The sequence below is a fragment of the Sebastes umbrosus genome, chromosome 1, assembly GCF_015220745.1.
Source record: "Sebastes umbrosus isolate fSebUmb1 chromosome 1, fSebUmb1.pri, whole genome shotgun sequence".
In the NCBI taxonomy this organism is placed as follows: domain Eukaryota; kingdom Metazoa; phylum Chordata; class Actinopteri; order Perciformes; family Sebastidae; genus Sebastes; species Sebastes umbrosus.
The window spans coordinates 21,676,407-21,704,284 of NC_051269.1; the positions used below are offsets into that span (position 1 = coordinate 21,676,407).

Genomic DNA, 27,878 nt, shown 5'->3' on the forward strand with positions numbered 1-27,878 from the left:
GGAGAGAAGTCACACAAAGGAGGAAATACTGGGATTACTGGAGTACTGCCTCTTCTATCTGCTGCTGATTTCACATCATAAACAGGAGTTTTTAAGGAGCTACAACTCAAAGTGAGAGTAAAACTTTCAACTTTCTTGACTGACCGACGTGTCTGTTTTTCTGCTTTTAGCTTCACTTCAACAAATGTTTCTCAGTCAGAGGAGATCTCATCTGTAGTCTGTTGGTACATCTGGAATTACTGCCTCTTCAATCTGCTGCTGATTTCACATCATAAACAGGAGTTTTAGAGGAGCTACGACTCAAAGTGAAAGTACAACTTTCTTTACTGACCTTGTCGGTCTGCTGTGTTTTTAGCTTCACTCAGAGACAAATGTTTTCTCAGTCAGAGGAGGATCTTACCTGTCCTGTCTGTCAGGGCATCTTTACAGATCCTGTTGTCCTGTCATGCAGCCACAGCTTCTGTAAAGACTGTGTGCAGAGATGGTGGAGAGAGAAACTGATACACGAGTGTCCAATTTGTAAGAAAAGACATTTACTGAGTGATACACCTCGTAACCTGGCTTTAAAGAACCTGTGTGAGGCCTTCTTACAGGAGAGAGATCAGAGAGGTTCAGCAGAGACTCTCTGCAGTCTGCACTCTGAGAAACTCAGACTCTTCTGTCTGGACCATCAGCAGCCAGTGTGTGTCGTCTGCAGAGATTCAAGGATACATACTGACCACAGATTCAGACCCATCAATGAAGCTGCTCAGGATCACAAACAGGAGCTCCAGAAATCCCTGAAGCCCATTCAGGAGAAACTGGAGCTCTTTAAACAAGTTAAAGGAAACTGTGATCAAACAGCAGAACACATGAAGGTCCAGGCCCAGAGCACAGAGAGGAGGATTAAGGAGCAGTTTAAGAAGCTTCACGAGTTTCTAGAAGAGGAAGAGGAGGCCAGGATCTCTGCTCTGAGGGAGGAAGAGGAGCAGAAGAGCCAGATGATGAAGGAGAAGATGGAGGCTCTGAGCAGAGAGATAGCAGCTCTTTCAGACACAATCAGAGCCACAGAGGAGGAGCTGAGAGCTGAAGACATCTCTTTCCTGCACAACTACAAGGCTGCAGTGGAAAGAGTCCAGCAGCGCCCCCTGCTGGAGGATCCACAGCTGCTCTCAGGAGCTCTGATAGACGTGGCCAAACACCTGGGCAACCTGACCTTCAACATCTGGAACAAGATGAAGAACATGGTCTCCTACACTCCTCTGATTCTGGATCCAAACACTGCTCGTCCAGAATATATCTTCTCTGAAGATCTGACCAGTGTGAGTTTTGGAGAGAAACAGCAGCTTCCTGATAATCCAGAGAGGTTTGATTACGACTGCGCTGTCCTTGGTTCAGAGGGATTTAACTCTGGGACTCACAGCTGGGACTCTGAGGTTGGAAATGCCGATTACTGGGGCCTAGGTGTGATAAAGGAGTCTGTCTGGAGAAAGGGACGAATACCGACTGGATTCTGGGAAATATGTCTCCTTAATGGAAAGTACGTAGCAGCCTCCCAACCACTCTCAAAAACCGTTCTCTCACTGAAGAAGCAGCTCTGGAGGATCAGAGTTCATCTGGACTTTGACAAAGGAAAACTGTCATTCTATGATCTTGATACTAACACACACATACACACCTTCACACACACATTCACTGAGAGACTGTTTCCATACGTTGAAACTGAGAGTAAACTCCCACTGAAGATATTACCGATGAAGGTCTCTGTATCAACAGGCTTATGGCCTAGTTACTAAATGCATTAGCTAAGCATGCTATAAAGCATTATATTCAGGTTGAGTAAGGCTACTCAGAAATGCCATCCTGCATGTCAGTGATACTATACATGTTCTACGAGTTTATATGAAACAGAAAAAATCTCTTATGCAATTTGAAAGTTTTTTGTCCGTACGTCCTCGGGTCTTTGACACAGGGCAAATATCTATATGTGACTGAACAGAGGAGTGTCAGTGTTTCAGGAACATAAGAACCATGTTGAGGCACAATCTGAACATTAGTTCTGTCAAAACATTTACTGATAGTCTTTAATGAAAAAAACAATACTTTAAATGATCTGATGTTGAATATTTGCTAACAATATTGATATATATTGGCCGATATAATTGCGTACATAAATACATAATATACACAAACATTGAGTTATTATTTCTGATTTATTAATTATTTTTAAAGTCTTTTTTGGGGGAGGAATATGTCTCATTGTAAGTAATCATTATATAATCTTTTGTCAGTCAGTTGATGATTTTTAATATCATGCTTTTATTGTTTTTATTTCATTCTGCACTGTCTATCATTGTGTAAGCAGAGGCATGATTTTGATGTAAACTGTACATTTCTGATTATGGTCTGATCGCTTTGAACCAATTTGAATTATTATTGTAAAACTAATAAACAATCAAATCAAAATGATTTCAGACTAAAATGTGTTCAGAGATTTTGAGTATCAATCGTAATATTTTGAAAAATGGTAATAATGTGTCGACACTGAAGTCATTATATTTTTTTAAAAAATTACGTAATACTATTCAGAAAAAAAAGTTGCAATGTATTGAGAATAAAACCATAACATATTGAAAACAGAGTCATAATATTATGAGGAAAAAGTCAGAATGTTTTGAGAGAAAAAATTATTAATATTTTAGGAATTACATATTAGTAAATATTATTATTAATAATTAAATATTTATTTATTTAGAAGTCATATTTCTGTTGTTTACAGTTTGTTGCTTATATGCCACCACAGAAAAGTACAGAAGCTGAGAGCGGCTGTGGTTGTTGAGAATATTTTTAGGCCTGTTAGATCACACAAGTTATCTCAAAGTAAATAACATATGCTCAAATTAAGTTTTATCTCAAACATTGTTTTCTGATGATCAGATTTAATTGTCTCATGTTGAGATAACAAGTGTCTGCACTTCATGTTCAATATAAGAAAGGTTTCATACTTAAGTTTTTTGCTTTCAGCAACGACAGAATGAAACATCACAGAAGAGACTGAAATTGAAGAGTAAGAAGACAGTAGGACAACAAAAATACTTTTATGAGTACTATTTAAAAAAAAAACACTAACAATACACAAAAATGATCTTACTCTTATAATCTTATAAAAATCTCATAAACTAAACATTTTGGTTAATACTCAGACAAAAAAAATTGGTGTAATTAAAGCAGCAGATGTCCTGACTTTTAGTCCTTAATATAAATATAAAGCTCTGAAACCACTGGATCCTACATTTCCCATGATGCAACTTGATAGTATCTTTCATTAAACCCTCCCTGTTTGGTAAACACCAACATCTTTCAAACTCCACACCTCCAGTTTGTAACGCAGACTTTCTGTTAGACGTTTGTAGTCCCCAAACTCAATTTGAGATTACCTTGATGACATCATTATGACATCATCAGGGTTATTTTCTCCTCCAGAGCCACAAATGACATCATACAACTGTTTTCACAGGCTGAGTAGAACTAACCATAACCAGTAAACTGATCTTTGTGTACCATGACGGGAGTGACACTTCAAGATATAAGAAAGACGAGATGTGAATGTGGTCAGTAGATTATATTATTCTCTTTAAAAAAAAACTTCATTACAAGAATTGACTTCATTCATTCAGACAGTCAAAGTCTTTACATGTTCACTGGTCTAAATACAGTTCATCATTCACTGCATAACATGGAACCACTGCAATCTGCTGGGAGATCAGTTTTGAGCGTCTGTACTGTTTATGGTCAGTAACGACAAGTCAAATGTAGAAGACACATCTGAGCTACTGAGGTGACAAAAACATGGACGCCTGTGGTGACGAGCTCCAGAAACCTTCAACTGTAGAGGTGATGAACGTTAAAATGACTCGTTTTTACAGAAGGATGACACAAATCAAGAGGCGGGGCTGATCTACTCCCTTCATTTGAGTGTGAGCAGTGAAATGTGCCTTAAAACAGACTCTTCCCTCTACGTTAATTAATATACCTGATTCAAAATGTCTGACGTTAGTCGATCAGTCCGTCAACTATCGGACCAAATTTGGTTCAGAAATTCATGGTCCCCAAAAGGACGAATCCTACTGACTTCTGGCTTTTTGTTTCCAATTGTCCATCATTTCAGTTAATAACAGGATACTTCTTGGGATGGATGCTAAAACGGCATGCTAACATGCTAAATGTTTGCATGTTTATCACCTTTCAATGATGAGCTTCGACCACAAAAGAGAAGCATGAGGCCAGACGTAACACTATCAGGAACTGTACTATCGGGTCTCCTCAATGTCACTCAGAGAATATCTGGGACATGATGCTGAATCCCTCTAATGGAAAGGAGGAGTTGTGACCCATCTAGTTCAGCGGTGTGGCAGTAGCTGTGGGGTCATTGACATCGTGCTGTCAAGAGCTTTTAAATGTAATTTAATACTTAAAAATCTAATATTATTCTCAAGTGGGTTAGCATAGCTCACAGTTGTCTTCTGTAAATTAAATCCATTTCTTTATTAAACTCAGTTTTACCTGTGCAATTATATTTTTCCCATATAATAATTGAATACAAGAACAGTTGTGTTAGGCGTGGCTAATTTAGTGAACCCAAGTGCAGAACACAGAGACTGAGGCAGGTAATAGATGCAAAGAAATAATTTATTTACAATACTTAATTTCTGATGGCGAGAACTGGGTAGAGCAAGTCAGGCGAGTTTGCTGGCAGAGGGGGGGGGGAGGGGAGAGCTGTGTCCAGAGATCCAGAGATCCAGAGATCCAGAGATCCAGAGCTGTGTGCTGAGTCCAGAGATCCAGAGCTGTATGCTGAGTCCAGAGATCCAGAGATCCAGAGATCCAGAGATCCAGAGCTGTATGTGTAGCGGTGCACAGAATGATGTCCCACAGGCTCAGTCTGGTGCTACACATTTATTTAAGATGTTCTGTAAAATGTAAAATAATGCTTTAGGTTGACATCGCTACACAGTGTATTCTGCTTCTAACTGGTACACAGAGATTCTCATTATCTCACGTATTCACGCGAGACTTCCCTGTGACGCTCCCCTTCACATACACGGCTTCTGTAGCGACACTGACACCTACTGGCGATCTACTGGCACAACACCCTAATAATGACACTGGCAATAAATAACACTGTACCCTAAATTATAACCACATTGAACTCTTTCTTCTTATAAACACATATGAAACATGACAAACTATCTTCACTTGCATTACACCCAAGAAATGGTTCTGTTTTATAACCTACATATGACTGATTATGCCACATATGCTGAGTCCAGAGATCCAGAGGTCCAGAGCTGAGTGCTGAGTCCAGAGAGGTGTGCTAGGTAAACAGGTATGAGACATTCATACAAAAACAGACAAGAGCTTTTCAGATAAGAGGCTTGAACTAGACTGACTTTGGGAACAGAGTCTACGATCTGGCAGCATGGTGAAGTTGAAGACCAGTATTTGTAGTAGAGTAGATTGATGACGTTTTGCAGCTGCACCACAACCCCTGCACACCAGACTCCACTCATGCAATCAAGCACAGCACACACACACACACACACACACACACACAGAGAGAGAGAGAGAGAGAGGGCCTGACAAGTTGTAAATGAGTGAATAAGAGTCATTTTATGTAGTTATGCCTTAGAACAGCTGCACTGTGAGAGAATGAAGCACGGCTGTGGCCCAGAGGGTAGAGCAGGTTGTCCACTACTCGGTAAGTCGGTGGTTCGATCCCCGGCTGCTCCGGATCACATGTCGATGTGTCCTGGAGCAAGACACTTATCCCTAAATTTCTCCCGAAAGCATAGCCATTGGTGTGTGAATGAGTATTTAGATTAGATCCTAATGGGCAAAGTTGGCACCTTAGCAGCCTCTGCCATGAATGGGTGAATGTTGACATGTAGTGTAAAGCACTTTGAGTGGTTGGAAGAATAGAAAAGCGCTATATAAAAGCAAGTCCATTTACCATTTACATGAGTCACACGGCGGAATATTCTTGATTTGATGTTTGTTTTGCGTATTTATTAGTCGCTGGGCTTTAATCAGTATTCTCTGAAATATGGTTTGTAGGCGGTAGTTATTATTTTAATTATCATTCATTTCATTTAGTATTTTATATGTATTAATTTTGTTTCATTTATGTATTTTTGTTTATTCATTTATTATTGACTGAATGACTGACTGACTGAATGAATGTGAAATGGTCTATCACGTTCTTCAGAACGGTGCTTTTATTTTGAAGTCAGTTCTTACACACTCTTACTGTAATAAAGATAAACACCTACCACAAAACAATAAGTGGGCTGGCTTGACTGTGTTTTTCGAAGTGGAGGCTTGACTGAAGTTCAACTTCACGGAGAGAAGCCACAGAAAGGAAGAAACACTGGGAACACAGGTAACACTGGGATTACTGGAGTACTGGAATACTTCAACCTGCTGCTGATTCAACATAGTCTAGTATAATATATAAACAGGAGATTTAGAGGAGCTAGGCTACGACTCAAAGTGAAAAGTATAACTTTCAACCTTCGGACTGATCGACTGCTCTCTCTGTGTGCTGTGATTTTATTTTCACTCAGAGACAAAATGGCTTCCAGATCAGAGGAGGATCTCTGTTGTCCTGTCTGCTATGAAATCTTTAAATATCCTGTCCTCCTGTCATGCAGCCACAGCTTCTGTAAAGACTGTCTGAAGAGCTGGTGGAGAGAGAAACAAACACAAGACTGTCCAGTTTGTAAGAGAAGATCTTCAAAGTTGAACCCTCCTTGTAACCTGGCTTTAAAGAACCTGTGTGAGGCCTTCTTACTGGAGAGAGATCAGAGAGGTTCAGAGGCTCTCTGCAGTCTGCACTCTGAGAAACTCAGACTCTTCTGTCTGGACCATCAGCAGCCGGTGTGTCTCGTCTGCAGAGATTCAAGGATACATACTGACCACAGATTCAAACCCATCGATGAAGCTGCTCAGGATCACAAACAGGAGCTCCAGAAATCCCTGAAGCCCATTCAGGAGAAACTGGAGCTCTTTAAACAAGTGAAAGGAAACTGTGATCAAACAGCAGAACACATGAAGGTCCAGGCCCGATGCACAGAGAGGAAGATTAAGGAGCAGTTTAAGAAGCTTCACCAGTTTCTAGAAGAGGAAGAGGAGGCCAGGATCTCTGCTCTGAGGGAGGAAGAGGAGCAGAAGAGCCAGATGATGAAGGAGAAGATGGAGGCTCTGAGCAGAGAGATAGCAGCTCTTTCAGACACACTCAGAGCCACAGAGGAGGAGCTGAGAGCTGAAGACGTCTCATTCCTGCACAACTACAAGGCTGCAGTGGAAAGAGTCCAGCAGCGCCCCCTGCTGGAGGATCCACAGCTGCTATCAGGAGCTCTGATAGACGAGGCCAAACACCTGGGCAACCTGACCTTCAACATCTGGAACAAGATGAAGGAGATGGTCTCCTACACTCCTATTATCCTGGATCCAAACACTGCTCATCCAAAACTCATCCTGTCTGAAGATCTGACCAGTGTGAGACGAGGAGAGAAACAGCAGCTTCCTGATAATCCAGAGAGGTTTGATCATCATTGCGTTGTCCTTGGTTCAGAGGGATTTAACTCTGGGACTCACAGCTGGGACTTTGAGGTTAGAAATGATAATTTCTGGTTCCTAGGTGTGATAAAGGAGTCTGTCCGGAGAAAGGGACGAATACCCGCTGGATTCTGGGGAATATGTCTCCGTCATGGAAAGTACATAGCATCCTCCTCATCACTCTCAAAAAACGTTCTCTCAGTGAAGAAGCTCCAGAGGATCAGAATTCATCTGGACTTTGACAAAGGAAAACTGTCTTTCTATGATCTTGATACTAACACACACATACACACCTTCACACACACATTCACTGAGAGACTGTTTCCATACGTTGACACTCAGAATAAACTCCCACTGAAGATATTACCAATGAAGGTCTCTATCAACAGGCTTATGGCCTAGTTACTAAATGTATTAGCTAAGCATGCTATATAGCATTATATTCAGGTTGAGTAAGTTTACTTTATGTACATAAATACATAGTGAACAAATTGTGATAATTATCTCCTAAATTTGGAGAATTTCTGAAAAATAATTGTGACCGAGGTATATAGTTAGTGGGACATTCTACAGTTGGAAAAAAAACAGTTGTAATGGAGACACTGTTTTTTCATAACTTAAGACAGATATTGATATGTTTGTGATTTAGTATGTCAGATTTATTGGATGAGTTCTACTCTTATTGTCTTTTTAGGGGAGGAATAAGACTCATTTTGAGCAAACATTATATATTTCTAGGCTTATTTGTAGGCCAGTTGATGATTTTTATTATTTTGATGTATTGTGTAAGGGAGAGGCATTACTTGATCTAAATTGTGAAGACTTCAGATTCAGACTTGATTTTGAGCTCACTATAAGTTACAATGTTAATTTAAACTGTACATTACTGATTATGTTCCCATCATTTTGAGCTCTTTTTTTAATTATGATTCTACAACTAACAAAGAATAAAATGGAAATCGTTTCAGATTAAAAATGTGTCCAGAGGGTTTGAGCATGAGTTAAAACCATATGAATTTAGGGAGTATTGGAGACACTGTCAAGAAAGAAAAGAAATTGAAGAATATAGTCAATATTTGAAAACAAAACAAACAAAAAAGTCATGAGTCATTTATAAAAAATAAAGTTAGAATATTTTGAGGAAAGGCCACATTAGAAAAATAAAGTCATATTTCAAGAATAAAGTCTTAATATTTGGAGAAAAAGAATCCTGTTTATATTATTTACAATTTGTTGCTTTATGCCACCACAGAAAAGGACATAAGCTTTCTATCGTTTGTTATGAGGCCAGAGTATGAAGCAAGGCTCTGTCTATCTGGCTGTCTTTCGGTTGGTCTAACACTTTGCTCCAGACTGAAATCTGGACGAGGTTGTGGAGGGCAGAAGGTTTTTGTAGTCAATCCGTTATTGAACAGAGAGCCAGTGTAGTTGGATGAGAATGGAGGTGATGTGGTTGGAGGATTTGGTGTGGGTGATGATCCGGGCAGCAGAGTTCTGAATGATTGTCTAACCGTAACTATTCAAGACCAAAGCCTAACCTTAACTATTCAAGAACAATGCCTAACTTTAACTATTCAAGATCAATGCCTAACCGTAACTATTCAAGGGCAATGCCTAACTTTAACTATTCAAGATCAATGCCTAACCGTAACTATTCAAGGGCAATGCCTAACCTTAACTATTCAAGATCAATGCCTAACCTTAAATATTCAAGATCAATGCCTAACTTTAACTATTCAAGATCAATGCCTAACTTTAACTATTCAAGGGCAATGCCTAACTTTAACTATTCAAGATCAATGCCTAACCTTAACTATTCAAGGGCGATGCCTAACTTTAACTATTCAAGATCAATGCCTAACCTTAACTATTCAAGGGCAATGCCTAACTTTAACTATTCAAGATCAATGCCTAACCTTAACTATTCAAGATCAATGCCTAACCTTAACTATTCAAGATCAATGACCAACCTTAACTATTCAAGATCAATGCCTAACCTTTACTATTCAAGATCAATGACCAACCTTAACTATTCAAGGGCAATGCCTAACTTTAACTATTCAAGATCAATGACCAACCTTAACTATTCAAGATCAATGCCTAACCTTTACTATTCAAGATCAATGACCAACCTTAACTATTCAAGGGCAATGCCTAACTTTAACTATTCAAGATCAATGCCTAACCTTAACTATTCAAGATCAATGCCTAACCTTAACTATTCAAGATCAATGACCAACCTTAACTATTCAAGATCAATGACCAACTTTAACTATTCAAGATCAATGACTAACCTTAACTATTCAAGATCAATGCCTAACCTTAACTCTTCAAGATCCATGCCTAACTTTAACTATTCAAGTTCAATGCCTAACTTTAACTATTCAAGATCAATGCCTAACTTTAACTATTCAAGATCCATGCCTAACTTTAACTATTCAAGATCAATGCCTAACCTTAACTATTCAAGGTCAATGCCTAACCTTAACTATTCAAGGTCAATGCCTAACCTTAACTATTCAAGGTCAATGCCTAACCTAAGCCATCTCAAAAGAGTTTCCCGAACTTGCGGGTTCCCTTCTAGACGTTACCCTGAATAGTTTACTAAACACCTGCTATTGCCACCACAACTTTATATAACAGGCGTTCACTGAAGGCTTTGTAGCGTGCACCTAATGGGTGCGTGCGTTATCTGTCATGGTCCGGCTGTGCCTTTCTCCCTCATTTCGAGACAACCATTGTTAAGGTGACCAAAGTGGCAAGGGCTGGAGACTCTGGACATTTGAGTTTTGGACGTGAGGTAACCAGAATTAGGGAGAGAGAGCCAGGTAATTCCACCAAAAGGACTTTATTTCAGATGGGTTTCCCCTTTAACCTCATCAAGTGGTGTATTTTAATAGACACACTTGATGAAGACAGGAGGAATGTCTGGCTGGTAGCATGCAGGGCAAACAGAGAAATGTTTTTCTCCTCCCCTCCTATTTATATGGGCACTTATTGTCTTCTGATTGGGCTCATCTGTGCCTAGTTGACTCTAAACAGCACAGGTGAACCTGTGGCTCGTCTCAGAGCTCATCAGGATAAAGGCAGACATGCAACACTTTCTAACATTGCCGCCCCCAAAACTGCTTGCAGTTTTGAACCACCATTCATGTCTGCCGCCCCGTAAGGAGCATATTTGAAGTAACGGTGTAGCAGGTCCTCTCCGGAGGTCAGAGACAAAAGCCGTTTCCCTCATGAGGATGAAGACCTTGACAGAGGCGGTACCCCTCTGGAGGACGACCATTAAGGCAGCGGAAACAGCCTATTATCACAAAGTAATTTCACATCAAAATAATAGCAATATTTTTTTTTTTTTGCCCTCTGGGTATTGTCATTGGTGGGGGAAGAGGGTGTGTGGGATATATACCAGTCCAAACATGTTTGTGCAATGGATTGTAAGAGTTGTATTAGCAAAATGTATAAATAAACTCTAATAATACAAAATAATAATAATAGCAGACCACCTCAGATTAGAAATAAAAGGAAACTTTCCCAAAAACAAACCTGCAAACCATATTTCAGAGAAAAAATTAATTCTAATTGTGTGATTACTTAGTCAAACTTAGCTCACAGCCTACTTTCGCTTCAAAATGAAAGCAGACCACCTGAGAGAGTCACTCAGACAGTATCAGGACATTCTGATGTAGAATTTCAAATGAAAGCCCTTTAAAGTCTCAGAAATTAGCTATGTTCCCTCTGAATTCATCCATCCGGCCAGCCATCCATCCATCATCTGTAACCACTTATCCTATTCAAGGTCGCAGGGGGGGTGGAGCCGAGCTGACATTGGGCGAAGGCGGGGTACATCCTGGACAGGTCGCCAGCCTATCACAGGGCTGACACATAGAGACAGAAAAAACGTTCATGCTCCCTCTAAATTCAGATTAGAATTAAAAGGAAACTGTCTATTATCACAGCCTACGTTCGCTTAAAATCATAGCTGACCACCTCAGAGTGTCACTCAGAGAATATCAGGACATTATGATGTGGAATTTCAAAATTAAAGCCCTCTAAAATGTCATATATGAGCTATGTTCCCTAAAAAAATGCAGATTAGAATTGATAGGAAAGAGCCTGTTACCAGAACAATTTAATTTGTGACTGATAGCAAACCACCTCAATGTCACTCAGAGAATATTTGGGACATGATGCTGAATCCCGTTAGTGGAAAGGAGGAGTTGTGACCCATCCAATTCAGCGGGGTGGCAGTAGCTGTGGGGTCACTGACATCGTGCTGTCAAGAGCTTTTGAATGTAATTTAATACTTAAAAATCTAATATTATTCTCAAGTGGGTTAGCATAGCTCACAGTTGTCTTCTGTAAATTAAGTCCACTTCTTTATTACACTCAGTTTTACCTGTACAATTATATTTTTCCGATATAATAATTGAATACAAGAACAGTTGTAAATGAGTGAATAAGAGTTATTATATGTAGTAATGCCTTAGAACAGCTGCACTGTGAGAGAGTCAAGCACATGAGTCACACGGTGAAATATTCTTGATTTAATGTTTGTTTTGCATATTTATTAGTTGCTGTGCTTTAATCAGTTTTCTCTGAAATATGGTTTGTAGACAGTAGTTATTATTATTTAATTATCATTCATTTCATTTAGTATTTTATATGTATTAATTTTCTTTCATTTATGTATTTTTGTTTATTAATTTATCATTGACAGGCTGACTGAATGAATGAATGAATGTGAAATGGTCTATCACGTTCTTCAGAACAGTGCTTTTATTTTGAAGTCAGTTCTTACACACTCTTACTGTAATAAAGATAAACACCTACCATAAAACAACAAGGGAGCTGGGTTGACTGTTTTTCAAGTGGAGGCTTGACTGAAGTTCAACTTCACGGAGAGAAGCCACAGAAAGGAAGAAACACTGGGAACACAGGTAACACTGGGATTACTGGAGTACTGGAATACTTCAACCTGCTGCTGATTCAACATAGTCTAGTATTATATATAAACAGGAGATTTAGAGGAGGCTACGACTCAAAGTGAAAAGTATAACTTTCAACCTCTGGACTGATCGACTGCTCTCTCTGTGTGCTGTGTTTTTATTTTCACTCAGAGACAAAATGGCTTCCAGATCAGAGGAGGATCTCTGTTGTCCTGTCTGCTATGAAATCTTTAAATATCCTGTCCTCCTGTCATGCAGCCACAGCTTCTGTAAAGACTGTCTGAAGAGCTGGTGGAGAGAGAAACAAACACAAGACTGTCCAGTTTGTAAGAGAAGATCTTCAAAGTTGAACCCTCCTTGTAACCTGGCTTTAAAGAACCTGTGTGAGGCCTTCTTACTGGAGAGAGATCAGAGAGGTTCAGCAGAGACTCTCTGCAGTCTGCACTCTGAGAAACTCAGACTCTTCTGTCTGGACCATCAGCAGCCGGTGTGTCTCGTCTGCAGAGATTCAAGGATACATACTGACCACAGATTCAAACCCATCGATGAAGCTGCTCAGGATCACAAACAGGAGCTCCAGAAATCCCTGAAGCCCATTCAGGAGAAACTGGAGCTCTTTAAACAAGTTAAAGGAAACTGTGATCAAACAGCAGAACACATGAAGGTCCAGGCCCGGAGCACTGAGAGGAAGATTAAGGAGCAGTTTAAGAAGCTTCACCAGTTTCTAGAAGAGGAAGAGGAGGCCAGGATCTCTGCTCTGAGGGAGGAAGAGGAGCAGAAGAGCCAGATGATGAAGGAGAAGATGGAGGCTCTGAGCAGAGAGATAGCAGCTCTTTCAGACACATTCAGAGCCACAGAGGAGGAGCTGAGAGCTGAAGACGTCTCATTCCTGCACAACTACAAGGCTGCAGTGGAAAGAGTCCAGCAGCGCCCCCTGCTGGAGGATCCACAGCTGCTCTCAGGAGCTCTGATAGACGAGGCCAAACACCTGGACAACCTGACCTTCAACATATGGAACAAGATGAAGAACATGGTCTCCTACACTCCTCTGATTTTGGATCCAAACACTGCTCATCCAGTACTCATCCTGTCTGAAGATCTGACCAGTGTGAGACGAGGAGAGGAACAGAAGCTTCCTGATAATCCAGAGAGGTTTGATCCTCATTGCGTTGTCCTTGGTTCAGAGGGATTTAACTCTGGGACTCACAGCTGGGACTTTGAGGTTAGAAATGATCCATCCTGGGGCCTAGGTGTGATAAAGGAGTCTGTCCGGAGAAAGGGACAAATACCGACTGGATTCTGGGAAATATATCTCCATGAAGGAAAGTACAAAGCATCCTCCTCACCACTCTCAGACACCGTTCTCTCAGTGAAGAAGCAGCTCCGGAGGATCAGAGTTCATCTGGACTTTGACAAAGGAAAACTGTCTTTCTATGATCTTGATACTAACACACACATACACACCTTCACACACACATTCACTGAGAGACTGTTTCCATACGTTGAAACTGAGAGTAAACTCCCAGTGAAGATATTACCAATGAAGGTCTCTGTATCAACAGGCTTATGGCCTAGTTACTAAATGCATTAGCTAAGCATGCTATATAGCATTGTTTTCAGGTTGAGTAAGGCTACTCAGAAATGCCATCCTGCATGTCAGTGATACTATACATGTTCTACGAGTTTATATGAAACAGAGGAAATCTTTTATGCAATTTGAAAGTTTTTTGTCCGTACGTCCTCGGGTCTTTGACACAGGGCAAATATCTATATATGACTGAACAGAGGAGTGTCAGTGTTTCAGGAACATAAGAACCATGTTGAGGCACAATCTGAACATTAGTTCTGTCAAAACATTTACTGATAGTCTTAAATGAAAAAACAATACTTTAAATTATCTGATGTTGAATATTTGCTGCCAATATTGATATATATTGGCAGATATAATTGCATTCATAAATACATAATATAAACAAACATTGAGTTATTATTTCTGATTTATTAATTACTTTTAAAGTCTTTTTTGGGGGAGGAATATGACTCATTGTAAGTAATCATTATATAATCTTTTGTCAGCCAGTTGATGATTTTTAATATCATGCTTTTATTGTTTTTATTTCATTCTGCACTGTCTATCATTGTGTTAGCAGAGGCACTACTTTCTTTCAAAATTGTGATTTTGATGTAAACTGTACATTTCTGATTATGTTCTGATCGTTTTGAACCAATTTGAATTATTATTGTAAAATTAATAAACAATTAAATCAAAATTATTTCAGACTAAAATGTGTTCAAAGATTTTGAGTTTCAATTGTAATATTTTGAGAATACAAGAAAGGTAATAATGTGTCGACACTGAAGTCATTATATTTAAAAAAAAAAAAAAAAAAAAAGTTATACCATGTATTGAGAATAAAGCCATAACATTATGAAAATAGAGTCATAATATTATGAGGAAAAAGTCAGAATGTTTTGAGGGAAAAAAGTATTAATATTTTAGGAATTACATATTAGTAGATATTATTATTAATATTTAAATATTTATTTATTTAGAAATCATATTTCTGTTGTTTACAGTTTGTTGCTTATATGCCTCCACAGAAAAGTACAGAAGCTGAGAGCGGCTGTGGTTGTTGAGAATATTTTTAGGCCTGTTAGATCACACAAGTTATCTCAAAGTAAATAACATTTGCTCAAATTAAGTTTGATCTCAAACATTGTTTTCTGATGATCAGATTTAATTGTCTCATGTTGAGATAACAAGTGTCTGCACTTCATGTTCAATATAAGAAAGGTTTCATACTTGAGTTTTTTCTTTTCAGCCACGACAGAATGAAACATCACAGAAGAGACCAAAATTTAAAAAGTAAGAAGACAGTAGGACAACAAAATTACTTTTATAAGGACTATTTCTAAAAAAAAACACTAACAATACACAAAAATGATCTTACTCTTATAATAATAATAATAATATCTGTAAATATATATTTTGATTAATTTTCTAATAATACTCAGACAAAAAAATTGGTGTAATTAAAGCAGCAGATGTCCTGACTTTTAGTCCCAAATATAAATATAAAGCTCTGAAAACACTGGATCCTACATTTCCCATGATGCAACCTGATAGTATCTTTCATTAAACCCTCGCTGCTTGGTAAACACCAACATCTTTCAAACTCCACACCTCCAGTTTGTAACGCAGACTTTCTGTTAGACGTTTGTAGTCCCCAAACTCAAATTGAGATTACCTTGATGACATCATTATGACATCATCAGGGTTATTATCTCCTGCAGAGCTACAAACGACATCATACAACTGTTTTCACAGGCTGAGTAGAACTAACCATAACCAGTAAACTGATCTTTGTGTACCATGACGGGAGTGACACTTCAAGATAAAAAAAAGACGAGATGTGAATGTGGTCAGTAGATTATATTATTCTCTTTAAAAAAAGACTTCATTACAAGAATTGACTTCATTCATTCAGACAGTCAAAGTCTTTACATGTTCACTGTTTTTTTCAATTTGTTTAACCTGATTTTTGAGAACTCCAATAGTTTTAATTATTATAATGATAAAAGTGCTGAGGAAGGACGCCCTATCTTTTGCTGGCCCAGGGTCGGGGCATTTTTCTTCAACAGTGGGTAACATAATGCAGTAAATGAAAGGCATAATGACGGAGGAAAAAGATGAGGCCGTTGGGAATATCAACATTTTTCCTCAGACTTATTATAAAATTACGAAGAAAACAATATTTTATTAAAATGACAATATATCAACTTATTATGCACTGAAAAATTAACAACCATGGCCTCCACCATTTCTAACAATGTCAACAAACACGTCACAACTGGTGAACTCTGACCTATCAGAAACTTTCCAATTACGAGGTTGTGAATAAGAGGGGGCCGTCCATATGGACTCTTCTCGTGAACACGGTAAACACAACCTCATTTGATGGCACCAATTGTCATTGTGAGCATGTAAGCATGCTGATGTTAGCATTTAGCTCAAGGCACAGCTGTGTTGAAGTAGACCTTGGTTAGGGTGCAATACCGTGTTTGACCACACAGAAAGGCAGATATTTACTAGCTATTACAACCCAGAGGGGCGCTGTTTCACCCAAATAAATCGGAGAACATAAGCAGTGACAACACAAGAAGAAGTGTTTGTTATGTGACAACGAAAGCACCTGCCCTCTTTGCACGAGGGCACCTGTGTGGGTGTTGGTTCATTGTTGTTGGGTTGGTGAGGGAGGAGTCAGGTGGTGGACAGGTTGGGCTCAGTCAGACAGGTCCAGAGCACTGAGCCCTGCCTCCCATGCAGGCGGTGTTAAGATATTGTCACACTGTGGAAAGCTTCTTTTTTCTGAAACCTCAACTAGCTGTTCAATGAAGGTGTGGTCCCATGAATGTGTGCGGTATGTGTGTTCCTCATTCCGGAGAGGTTGACATGGAATGATGTGCGTCATATCACATTGCTGCACTGTATGCCTGGTGTGTTCACCATTAACAACCAGATCAAACACCACGGAGCGAAGTCACACAAAGGAGGAAATACTGGGATTACTGGAGTACTGCCTCTTCAATCTGCTGCTGATTTCACATCATAAACAGGAGTTTTTAAGGAGCTACAACTCAAAGTGAGAGTAAAACTTTCAACTTTCTTGACTGACCGACGTGTCTGTTTTTCTGCTTTTAGCTTCACTTCAACAAATGTTTATCAGTCAGAGAAGGATCTCATCTGTAGTCTGTTGAGACATCTGAAATTACTGCCTCTTCAATCTGCTGCTGATTTCACATCATAAACAGGAGTTTTAGAGGAGCTACGACTCAAAGTGAAAGTACAACTTTCTTTACTGACCTTGTCGGTTTGCTGTGTTTTTAGCTTCACTCAGAGACAAATGTTTTCTCAGTCAGAGGAGGATCTTACCTGTCCTGTCTGTCAGGGCATCTTTACAGATCCTGTTGTGCTGTCATGCAGCCACAGCTTCTGTAAAGACTGTGTGCAGAGATGGTGGAGAGAGAAACTGATACACGAGTGTCCAATTTGTAAGAAAAGACATTTACTGAGTGATACACCTCGTAACCTGGCTTTAAAGAACCTGTCTGAGGCATTCTTACTGGAGAGAGATCAGAGATGGTCAGCAGAGACTCTCTGCAGTCTGCACTCTGAGAAACTCAGACTCTTCTGTCTGGATCATCAGCAGCCAGTGTGTCTCGTCTGCAGAGATTCAAGGATACATACTGACCACAGATTCAAACCCATCGATGAAGCTGCTCAGGATAGCAAACAGGAGCTCCAGAAATCCCTGAAGCCCTTTCAGGAGAAACTGGAGCTCTTTAAACAAGTTAAAGGAAACTGTGATCAAACAGCAGAACACATGAAAGTCCAGGCCCGGAGCACAGAGAGGAAGATTAAGGAGCAGTTTAAGAAGCTTCACCAGTTTCTAGAAGAGGAAGAGGAGGCCAGGATATCTGCTCTGAGGGAGGAAGAGGAGCAGAAGAGTCAGATGATAAAGGAGAAGATGGAGGCTGTGAGCAGAGAGATAGCAGCTCTTTCAGACACTGTCAGAGCCACAGAGGAGGAGCTGAGAGCTGAAGACGTCTCATTCCTGCACAATTACAAGGCTGCAGTGGAAAGAGTCCAGCAGCGCCCCCTGCTGGAAAATCCACAGCTGCTCTCAGGAGCTCTGATAGACAAGGCCAAACACCTGGGCAACCTGACCTTCAACATCTGGAACAAGATGAAGGAGATGGTCTCCTACACTCCTCTGATTCTGGATCCAAACACTGCTGGTCGAGAACTCCTCCTGTCTGAAGATCTGACCAGTGTGAGACGAGGACAGAAACAGCAGCTTCCTGATAATCCAGAGAGGTTTGATTACGACTGCGCTGTCCTTGGTTCAGAGGGATTTAACTCTGGGAATCACAGCTGGGACTTTGAGGTTAGAAATGATGATCCCTGGGCCCTAGGTGTGATAAAAGAGTCTGTCCAGAGAAAGGGAAAAATGGTGACTGGGTTTTGGGACATATGTCTCCATGAAGGAAAGTACATAGCAGCCTCCCCACCACTCTCAGAAACCGTTCTCTCAGTGAAGAAGAAGCTCCAGAGGATCAGAGTTCATCTGAACTGGAACAAAGGAAAACTGTCTTTCTATGATCTTGATACTAACACACAAATATACACCTTCACACACACATTCACTGAGAGACTGTTTCCATACGTTGCCAATATAAGTAAACTCCCACTGAAGATATTACCAATGAAGGTCTCTGTCAACAGGCTTATGGCCTAGTTACTAAATGCATTAGCTAAGCATGCTATAAAGCATTATATTCAGGTTGAGTAAGGCTACTCAGAAATGCCATCCTGCATGTCAGTGATACTATACATGTTCTACGAGTTTATATGAAACAGAAAAAATCTTTTATGCAATTTGAAAGTTTTTTGTCCGTACGTCCTCGGGTCTTTGACACAGGGCAAATATCTATATATGACTGAACAGAGGAGTGTCAGTGTTTCAGGAACATAAGAACCATGTTGAGGCAAAATCTGAACATTAGTTCTGTCAAAACATTTACTGATAGTCTTAAATGAAAAAACAATACTAACAATAATAATATTTGCTGCCAATATTGATATATATTGGCAAATGTAATTGCATTCATAAATACATAATATAAACAAACATTGAGTTATTATTTCTGATTTATTAATTACTTTTAAAGTCTTTTTTGGGGGAGGAATATGACTCATTGTAAGTAATCATTATATAATCTTTTGTCAGCCAGTTGATGATTTTTAATATCATGCTTTTATTGTTTTTATTTCATTCTGCACTGTCTATCATTGTGTAAGCAGAGGAACTACTTTCTTTCGAAATTGTTATTTTGATGTAAATTGTACATTTCTGATTATGTTCTGATCGCTTTGAACCAATTTGAATTATTATTGTAAAATTAATAAACAATTAAATCAAAATTATTTCAGACTCAAATGTGTTCAGAGATTTTGAGTTTCAATTGTAATATTTTGAGAATACAAGAAAGGTTAATAATGTGTCGACACTGAAGTCATTATATTTAAAAAAAAAAAAAAAAAAGTTATACCATGTATTGAGAATAAAGCCATAACATAATGAAAATAGAGTCATAATATTATGAGGAAAAAGTCAGAATGTTTTGAGGAAAAAAGTATTAATATTTTAGGAATTACATATTAGTAGATATTATTATTAATATTTAAATATGTATTTATTTAGTAGTCATATTTCTGTTGTTTACAGTTTGTTGCTTATATGCCACCACAGGAAAGTACAGAAGCTGAGAGCGGCTGTGGTTGTTGAGAATATTTTTAGGCCTGTTAGATCACACAAGTTATCTCAAAGTAAATAACATTTGCGCAAATTAAGTTTGATCTCAAACATTGTTTTCTGATGATCAGATTTAATTGTCTCATGTTGAGATAACAAGTGTCTGCACTTCATGTTCAATATAAGAAAGATTTCATACTTCAGTTTTTTCCTTTCAGCCACGACAGAATGAAACATCACAGAAGAGACCAAAATTGAAGAGTAAGAAGACAGTAGGACAACAAAATTACTTTTACAAGGACCATTTCTTAAAAATATAGAATAGAAAAAAACACTAACAATACACAAAAATGATCTTACTCTTATAATAATAATAATAATGAAAATAATAATAATTATAATATCTGTAAATATATATTTTGATTAATTTCCTAATAATACTCAGAAAAAAAAATTGGTGTAATTAAAGCAGCAGATATCCTGACTTTAATCCCAAATATAAATATAAAGCTCTGAAAACACTGGATCCTACATTTCCCATGATGCAACCTGATAGTATCTTTCATTAAACCCTCCCTGTTTGGTAAACACCAACATCTTTCAAACTCCACACCTCCAGTTTGTAACGCAGACTTTCTGTTAGACGTTTGTAGTCCCCAAACTCAATTTGAAATTACCTTGATGACATCATTATGACATCATCAGGGTTATTATCTCCTCCAGAGCCACAAACGACATCATACAACTGTTTTCACAGGCTGAGTAGAACTAACCATAACCAGTAAACTGATCTTTGTGTGTACCATGAGGAGAGTGACACTTCAAGATAAAAAAAAGACGAGATGTGAATGTGGTCAGTAGATTATATTATTCTCTTTAAAAAAAGACTTCATTACAAGAATTGACTTCATTCATTCAGACAGTCAAAGTCTTTACATGTTCAGTGGTCTAAATACGGTTCATCATTCACTGCATAACATTGAACCACTGCAATCTGTTGGGAGATCCGTTTTGAGCGTCTGTACTGTTTATGGTCAGTAACGACAAGTCAAATGTAGAAGACACATCTGAGCTACTGAGGTGACAAAAACATGGACGCCTGTGGTGACGAGCTCCAGAAACCTTCAACTGTAGAGGTGATGAATGTTAAAATGACTCGTTTTTACAGAAGGATGACACAAATCAAGAGGCGGGGCTGATCTACTCCCTTCATTTGAGTGTGAGCAGTGAAATGTGCCTTAAAACAGACTCTTCCCTCTACGTTAATTAATATACCTGATTCAAAATGTCTGACGTTAGTCGATCAGTCCGTCAACTATCGGACCAAATGTGGTTCAGAAATTCATGGTCCCCAAAAGGATGAATCCTACTGACTTCTGGCTTTTTGTTTCCAATTGTCCATCATTTCAGTTAAAAACAGGATACTTCTTGGGATGGATGCTAAAACGGCATGCTAACATGCAGGGTCGGTTTTTTTCACCTCATATAGCCTGTATTAAAGGGACTATTTGTAACTTTCAGAAATGCTTGTTAACAGCGACACCTGTGGCCGTGAAATCAACGAAAGTCAGCGTCGGGCTCGCGCTTGCTCGCTCTAAATATACCTGAACGAGCATCACTCAAAACAGTGAGGCGACACACGTCAGCTAAAACCACAATATCACGCTATATTTCAGCTGCTTGGCAGTAATGTTAGCTGACCAAACGAAGGTCTCTCCATGAACATGATTTAGATCTGATCCTAGTGTTGGCTTTTCCTGCCTGAGTGCAGGCTGAGGCAGCGGGGCTCTGCAGCGTGTCTCCCTGCTCTCACAGCAGAGGAGACACCGGCACCCGGTCAGTAACGAGAAGACAACGTAACTCTCTGCAAAGCTCCGTCACTTCACAAGACACGGAAAACCTCTGTTGGTCTGGAGGAGCTGCAGTATTTATTTCTGCACAAACGTCCCCTGTACATTCACTAGATATTCTCAGAGCTAAACTAACTCTTCTGCAGTGAGGAGTGAGCGCGCGTTCACGTCTAGAGGTGGAGCGAGCTGATCGAGAACACGCGCGCTGTCTGAGTGAAGGCGAGCAGGCAGAGGAGGGTACAGCGACTACACGCGAACGCGCATATGCGAGCGCGCATGTGTGCCGACCCGCTACATTTATACGCTTACAAAGTTACAAACAGTCCCTTTAAGTGTATCTTTAACATTATCATGTTTCATGAAATAAATAAACTGACAGAGAGGTGTATACATACTGCCACTTATGCGCACAGGTGCGCAGGCACGCATACACATGCTGTTATGTCCACAAAAACAGGTTATAAACTAACACCGTGTCCTAACTGGATGCGAGCGTCCAACTACCACGCTGCATCGCGTAGCATCTGACGCTCTCTGTCCACTGAATACGTTAAATCTGCACTTCTGTTACATCATGTAAACAAACCAGGAACATATCAGCTGTGAGCTCCAGATCAGACTGGAGCTGAAGACATAACCACCTCAAAGATGGGTTAGTATTAGCCTACTTGTTATCTTCCTACGTTCGTACTTTTTTTTTTTATCAGAAAACACACGTTTTATTTGTGATATTTACTGGAAATAACATACTATATAGCCAAGAGCAAGTAGGTTGTTATCTAATGATCTTCTCCAGCCAACTGCCACCTTATTTTGTTTTCTGTTTTGAAATGTGGAGGTACTGGAGGCTACAGATAACTCCTTAGTAGTGAAATGAGGAGGTACTGGAGGCTACAGATAACTCCTCAGTAGTGAAATGAGGAGGTACTGGAGGCTACAGATAACCCCTCAGGCACGCCCTGCGTCTTGCTAGTGCCAGGGTCAAAATGTGCACACACACGGGTGCCGAGATACAGTTAACTATAAAAAACAGGCTCTTTCAGTGAAAGGATCAGAGACACTACACTGCCAGCGATAAACCAAAAAACCAAAGGACATTTGAATTGTCCTCAAAGGCATCTTGGGTATTGCAATACCATTTGGACTGCTTTTTCATTTTCTTTTGTGAATCCACTGTTGTAAGTTGACACTATTTTCTTTTATGAATCCATTATGAAAACAGTTTAAAGAGGGTTTTCTAACCATTTTAGTTTGCTGCTCTGAGTGAACTTAAAAATACTGCAGCTGTTTTTAATATGTTACTTTGAATCCTCTTTGACAACAGCTTGTACAAGGTTTACATATCTGTGAAACAGTCTACGCAGGGTTGATATCTGTTTGTTTTTTCATTTGTAAATCCACTATGAAAATACTGTTGTCCGCACTGTGAAAATGGTTTACGCAGGGTTAAACTTGGGAGTAAACTTTTTAACAAAGCATTACCTCTAATTTGCTTTATTCACTTTGTGCCATATTTAGTTTACTAGTGAGAAAGTGTTATTCTAGTTTTGCATTTTCTCTTGAAAATGAGCTGTTTGTGGTAACAGTTGACAGTATTTTGTATTTGCACTTTTAAATCTACTGTGACAACAGTTTACATTGGGTTTATAACTGTATTTGCTGTTCTTAATCCACTCTGAAGATACGTTTGAAGTGTGTATATGCTCCTATTGACTATGAAAACGGTTAATGCAAGGTTACATTATATGTATTGTGAATCCATTGCACTTTATGCAGAATTTACATTATTTCTGTTGTGAATCCACTGTTCGCTGAAACCACAAACAGTTGTGTAGTTTGCATTGTTATGTATTTGTGTTTGAATCCACTGCTGTTGATGCACGGCTCAATATAGCAAAATGTACAGAACTCTGACTCTGCTTTTTCTTGTCAATGCAAATCAGCTTTTTTACATTTATGATTTTGTATTTGCACGCACTTAACCGGAACATGGAACCGATGTCTACAATACGTTTGGATAGAGTGAACTTTAACAAATCAAGTTAGATTTACAGACCCAACTCGGGTACCAGGAACATAATGGAATTGTTTTAAAGTTACACAATACCTTTGAATAATATCAGCATTAAAAAATCAAGTTGGAGTTACAGATGAAAATCAGGTACCCTGGACATGATGAAATTACTTTAACATTACACAATAAATTGGTATTATTTTAACTGAAAAATAATGTGTTGAATCAACATGATTCTTTTAAACAGTCTAATGTGAATGAAATATTTTGGTTTGACGAGCAATAATTAATTGAGAAGAAGAGGAAAATTATGTCAGTTGGCCACATTCTGATCATGTGGGACCGATGTCCATTCTGTTACATCATGTAAACAAACCAGGAACATATCAGCTGTGAGCTCCAGATCAGACTGGAGCTGGAGATGTAACCACTTAAAAGATGGGTTAGTAGTAGCCTACTTGTTATCTTCCTATGTTCGTACTTTTTTTTTTATCAGAAAACACACGTTTTATCTGTGATATTTACTGGAAATAACATACGATAGCCAAGAGCAAGTAGGTTGTTATCTAATGATCTTCTCCAGCCAACTGCCACCTTATTTTGGTTTCTGTTTTGAAATGAGGAGTTACTGGAGGCTACAGATAACTTTTCAGGCACGCCCTGCGTCTTGCTAGTGCAGGGTCAAAATGTGCACACACACGGGTGCCGAGATACAGTTAACAGGGAGTTAAACAACACATTAATCCAACAGTCTGACTGATTTCTTCATAACTATAATTTAAGTTAATAAAGACTAAATGTGAATGTTTCACTCACCAGTTGTTGTCTCTGCTCAGCCTGCTGTAGTGTAACATTAGTCCATTGTTTTATTCCACAATACTGAACAGAATAATCCAAACAGGTAGAAAAAGTAAGATGTGAGAGGAGCACAGGATGCTTTTTACTCTCTTGGTCCTAATTGTGCTTTAATGCACCAGGTTTGTAGGTCTACTTTCTCCCATTTTTTTCTATTGAGCTAGATTGAAAAAAACAAAACAAAAACAAACACACAAACGAAGCGGATCAAAACGAGGCTTCTTACTGAAATATTGTCGTGACGGTTCATATTTCCCAGAGTTTCCATAGTTGTATCTTTGCGCTGTGTTTTCGTGTTTTATTTGAACCATTAGTGAGGTGGCTGTTATATTTTTTGACAGGTAGCTCGTAATAAAGTTTCACTAGTGAACTTTATTACATATAACTGTGAGCGTCAATGCTTGTGCTGAAAGTGTCAGTAATCAAGTTAATATTTTCATTTACATCCAGGATAACTGACCCGGTTTTCTCAGCTCATTTTATCTAAACTAATCAGCCGTTCCTCTCAATATGAGTGACAGGAAAAAATAGGAACCGTGTATCCGATAGAAGTTCAGACAAAACGTCACGTCGCGCTGTGCAGCACCGTGTTGCTCGCAGCGCCGTGTTGCTGTGCAGCACCGTGTTGCTCGCAGCCAGTTAGGACAGTCCAATAGAAAACAATGTAATCAAGCCCAAGTACATGTCCTAGTTGTTAAAAGCAAAACTATCACTGTTTTGTGCTTTATTTTGCATTGCAGTGTTCGCCCCTAACGCCGACGCTGCTACAAACCCATCTTTGAGGTGGTTACGTCTTCAGCTCCAGTCTGATCTGGAGCTCACAGCTGATATGTTCCTGGTTTGTTTACATGATGTAACAGAAGTGCAGATTTAACGTATTCAGTGGACAGAGAGCGTCAAATGCGCGATGCAGCGCGATAGTTGGACGCTCGCATCAAGTTATAACACGGTGTTAGTTTATAACCTGTTTTTGTGGACATAACACCATGTGTATGCGTGCGTGCGCGCCTGTGCGCATAAGTGGCAGTATGTATACACCTCTCTGTCAGTTTATTTCTTTCATGAAACATGATAATGTTAAAGATACACTTAATAAAGGCTATATGAGGTGAAAAAAAATGCTCCCCCTGTCAAAGCTGATTGCCCGTTTGCCCCTAACACTCTGGCGCCGACCCTGATGCTCAAACCGCATGCTAATATGCAAAATGTTTGCATGTTTATCACCTTTTAATGATGAGCGCTTCGACCACAAAAGGGAAGCATGAGGCCAGAAGTAACACTATCAGGAATTGTACTATGGGGTCACCTCAAAGTCACTCAGAGAATATTTGGGACATGTAGTTATGCCTAAGAACAGCTGCACTGTGAGAGAGTCAAGCACATTTGTCACACGGCGGAATATTCTTGATTTAATGTTTGTTTTGCATAGAAAGGAAGAAACACTGGGAACACAGGTAACACTGGGATTACTGGAGTACTGGAATACTTCAACCTGCTGCTGATTCAACATAGTCTAGTATAATATATAAACAGGAGATTTAGAGGAGCTAGGCTACGACTCAAAGTGAAAGTAAAACTTTCAACCTTCTGGACTGATCGACTGCTCTCTCTGTGTGCTGTGTTTTTATTTTCACTCAGGGACAAAATGGCTTCCAGATCAGAGGAGGATCTCTGTTGTCCTGTCTGCTATGAAATCTTTAAAGATCCTGTTGTTCTGTCATGTAGCCACAGCTTCTGTAAAGACTGTCTGAAGAGCTGGTGGAGAGAGAAACAAACACAAGACTGTCCAGTTTGTAAGAGGAGATCTTCAAAGAGTGATCCACCTCGTAATCTGGCCTTAAAGAACCTGTGTGAGGCCTTCTTACTGGAGAGAGATCAGAGAGCTTCAGAGACTCTCTGCAGTCTGCACTCTGAGAAACTCAGACTCTTCTGTCTGGACCATCAGCAGCCGGTGTGTGTCGTCTGCAAAGAATCAAGGATACATACTGACCACAGATTCAGACCCATCGATGAAGCTGCTCAGGATCACAAACAGGAGCTCCAGAAATCCCTGAAGCCCATTCAGAAGAAACTGGAGCTCTTTAAACAAGTTAAAGGAAACTGTGATCAAACAGCAGAACACATGAAGGTCCAGGCCCGACTCACAGAGAGGAAGATTAAGGAGCAGTTTAAGAAGCTTCACCAGTTTCTAGAAGAGGAAGAGGAGGCCAGGATCTCTGCTCTGAGGGAGGAAGAGGAGCAGAAGAGTCAGATGATGAAGGAGAAGATGGAGGCTCTGAGCAGAGAGATAGCAGCTCTTTCAGACACATTCAGAGCCACAGAGGAGGAGCTGAGAGCTGAAGACGTCTCATTCCTGCACAACTACAAGGCTGCAGTGGAAAGAGTCCAGCAGCGCCCCCTGCTGGAGGATCCACAGCCGTTCTCTGGAGCTCTCATAGATGAGGCCAAACACCTGGGCAACCTGACCTTCAACATCTGGAACAAGATGAAGGAGATGGTCTCCTACACTCCTCTGATTCTGGATCCAAACACTGCTCATCCAAAACTCATCCTGTCTGAAGATCTGACCAGTGTGAGACGAGGAGAGGAACAGCAGCTTCCTGATAATCCAGAGAGGTTTGATCACGACATCGCTGTCCTTGGTTCAGAGGGATTTAACTCTGGGACTCACAGCTGGGACTTTGAGGTTAGAAATGATGATTCCTGGGGCCTAGGTGTGATGAAGGACTCTGTCGGGAGAAAGGGACGAATACAGACTGGATTCTGGGTAATATATCTCCACGATGGAAAGTACAAAGCAGCCTCCCCACCACTCTCAAAAACCGTTCTCTCAGTGAAGAAGCAGCTCCAGAGGATCAGAGTTCATCTGGACTTTGACAAAGGAAAACTGTCTTTCTATGATCTTGATACTAACACAAACATACACACCTTCACACAAACATTCACTGAGAGACTGTTTCCATACGTTGCCACTCTGAGTAAACTCCCAGTGAAGATATTACCAATGAAGGTCTCTGTATCAACAGGCTTATGGCCTAGTTACTAAATGCATTAGCTAAGCATGCTATATAGCATTATATTCAGGTTGAGTAAGGCTACTCAGAAATGCCATCCTGCATGTCAGTGATACTATACATGTTCTACGACTTTATATGAAACAGAAAAAATCTTTTATGCAATTTGAAAGTTTTTTGTCCGTACGTCCTCGGGTCTTTGACACAGGGCAAATATCTATATATGACTGAACAGAGGAGTGTCAGTGTTTCAGGAACATAAGAACCATGTTGAGGCAAAATCT

The 27,878-nt window shown here is 39.6% G+C and overlaps 5 protein-coding genes and 1 long non-coding RNA gene across 7 annotated transcripts; 5 read left to right on the forward strand and 1 right to left on the reverse strand.

Moving 5' to 3' along the window:
- The first annotated feature begins 371 nt into the window (after positions 1-371).
- LOC119478489 (nuclear factor 7, ovary-like) lies at positions 372-2,120 on the forward strand. The gene has a single exon (XM_037753311.1). It carries the CDS (start codon positions 372-374, stop codon positions 1,773-1,775), a length of 1,404 nt encoding a protein of 467 aa, XP_037609239.1. The 3' UTR covers positions 1,776-2,120.
- Positions 2,121-4,650: 2,530 nt separating this feature from the next.
- On the reverse strand, positions 4,651-5,589 carry LOC119480723. Its single transcript, XR_005204994.1, has 2 exons — positions 5,276-5,589; positions 4,651-4,949 (listed from the first exon to the last, which is right to left on the reverse strand). It is a non-coding gene; the product is annotated as an uncharacterized LOC119480723 (long non-coding RNA).
- A 411-nt stretch (positions 5,590-6,000) lies between these two features.
- LOC119479318 (zinc-binding protein A33-like) lies at positions 6,001-8,736 on the forward strand. Its single transcript, XM_037754799.1, has one exon. It carries the CDS (start codon positions 6,610-6,612, stop codon positions 7,996-7,998), a length of 1,389 nt encoding a protein of 462 aa, XP_037610727.1. The 5' UTR covers positions 6,001-6,609; the 3' UTR covers positions 7,999-8,736.
- A 3,710-nt stretch (positions 8,737-12,446) lies between these two features.
- On the forward strand, positions 12,447-27,875 carry LOC119478856 (nuclear factor 7, ovary-like). Of its 2 annotated transcripts, none has more exons than XM_037753906.1 (2): positions 12,447-12,536; positions 26,219-27,875. In XM_037753906.1, exon 2 carries the CDS (start codon positions 26,226-26,228, stop codon positions 27,624-27,626), a length of 1,401 nt encoding a protein of 466 aa, XP_037609834.1. In that variant the 5' UTR covers positions 12,447-12,536; positions 26,219-26,225; the 3' UTR covers positions 27,627-27,875. The 2 variants fall into 2 exon arrangements, with proteins under 2 accessions (XP_037609834.1, XP_037609925.1); XM_037753997.1 differs by lacking the exon at positions 12,447-12,536 and adding an exon at positions 26,015-26,034.
- LOC119478562 (nuclear factor 7, ovary-like) lies at positions 12,546-14,241 on the forward strand. The gene has a single exon (XM_037753428.1). The coding sequence runs from the start codon at positions 12,724-12,726 to the stop codon at positions 14,125-14,127; it is 1,404 nt and encodes a 467-aa protein (XP_037609356.1). The 5' UTR covers positions 12,546-12,723; the 3' UTR covers positions 14,128-14,241.
- Positions 17,026-19,426, forward strand: LOC119479081 (zinc-binding protein A33-like). The gene has a single exon (XM_037754341.1). The coding sequence runs from the start codon at positions 17,450-17,452 to the stop codon at positions 18,842-18,844; it is 1,395 nt and encodes a 464-aa protein (XP_037610269.1). The 5' UTR covers positions 17,026-17,449; the 3' UTR covers positions 18,845-19,426.
- Positions 27,876-27,878: the final 3 nt, after the last annotated feature.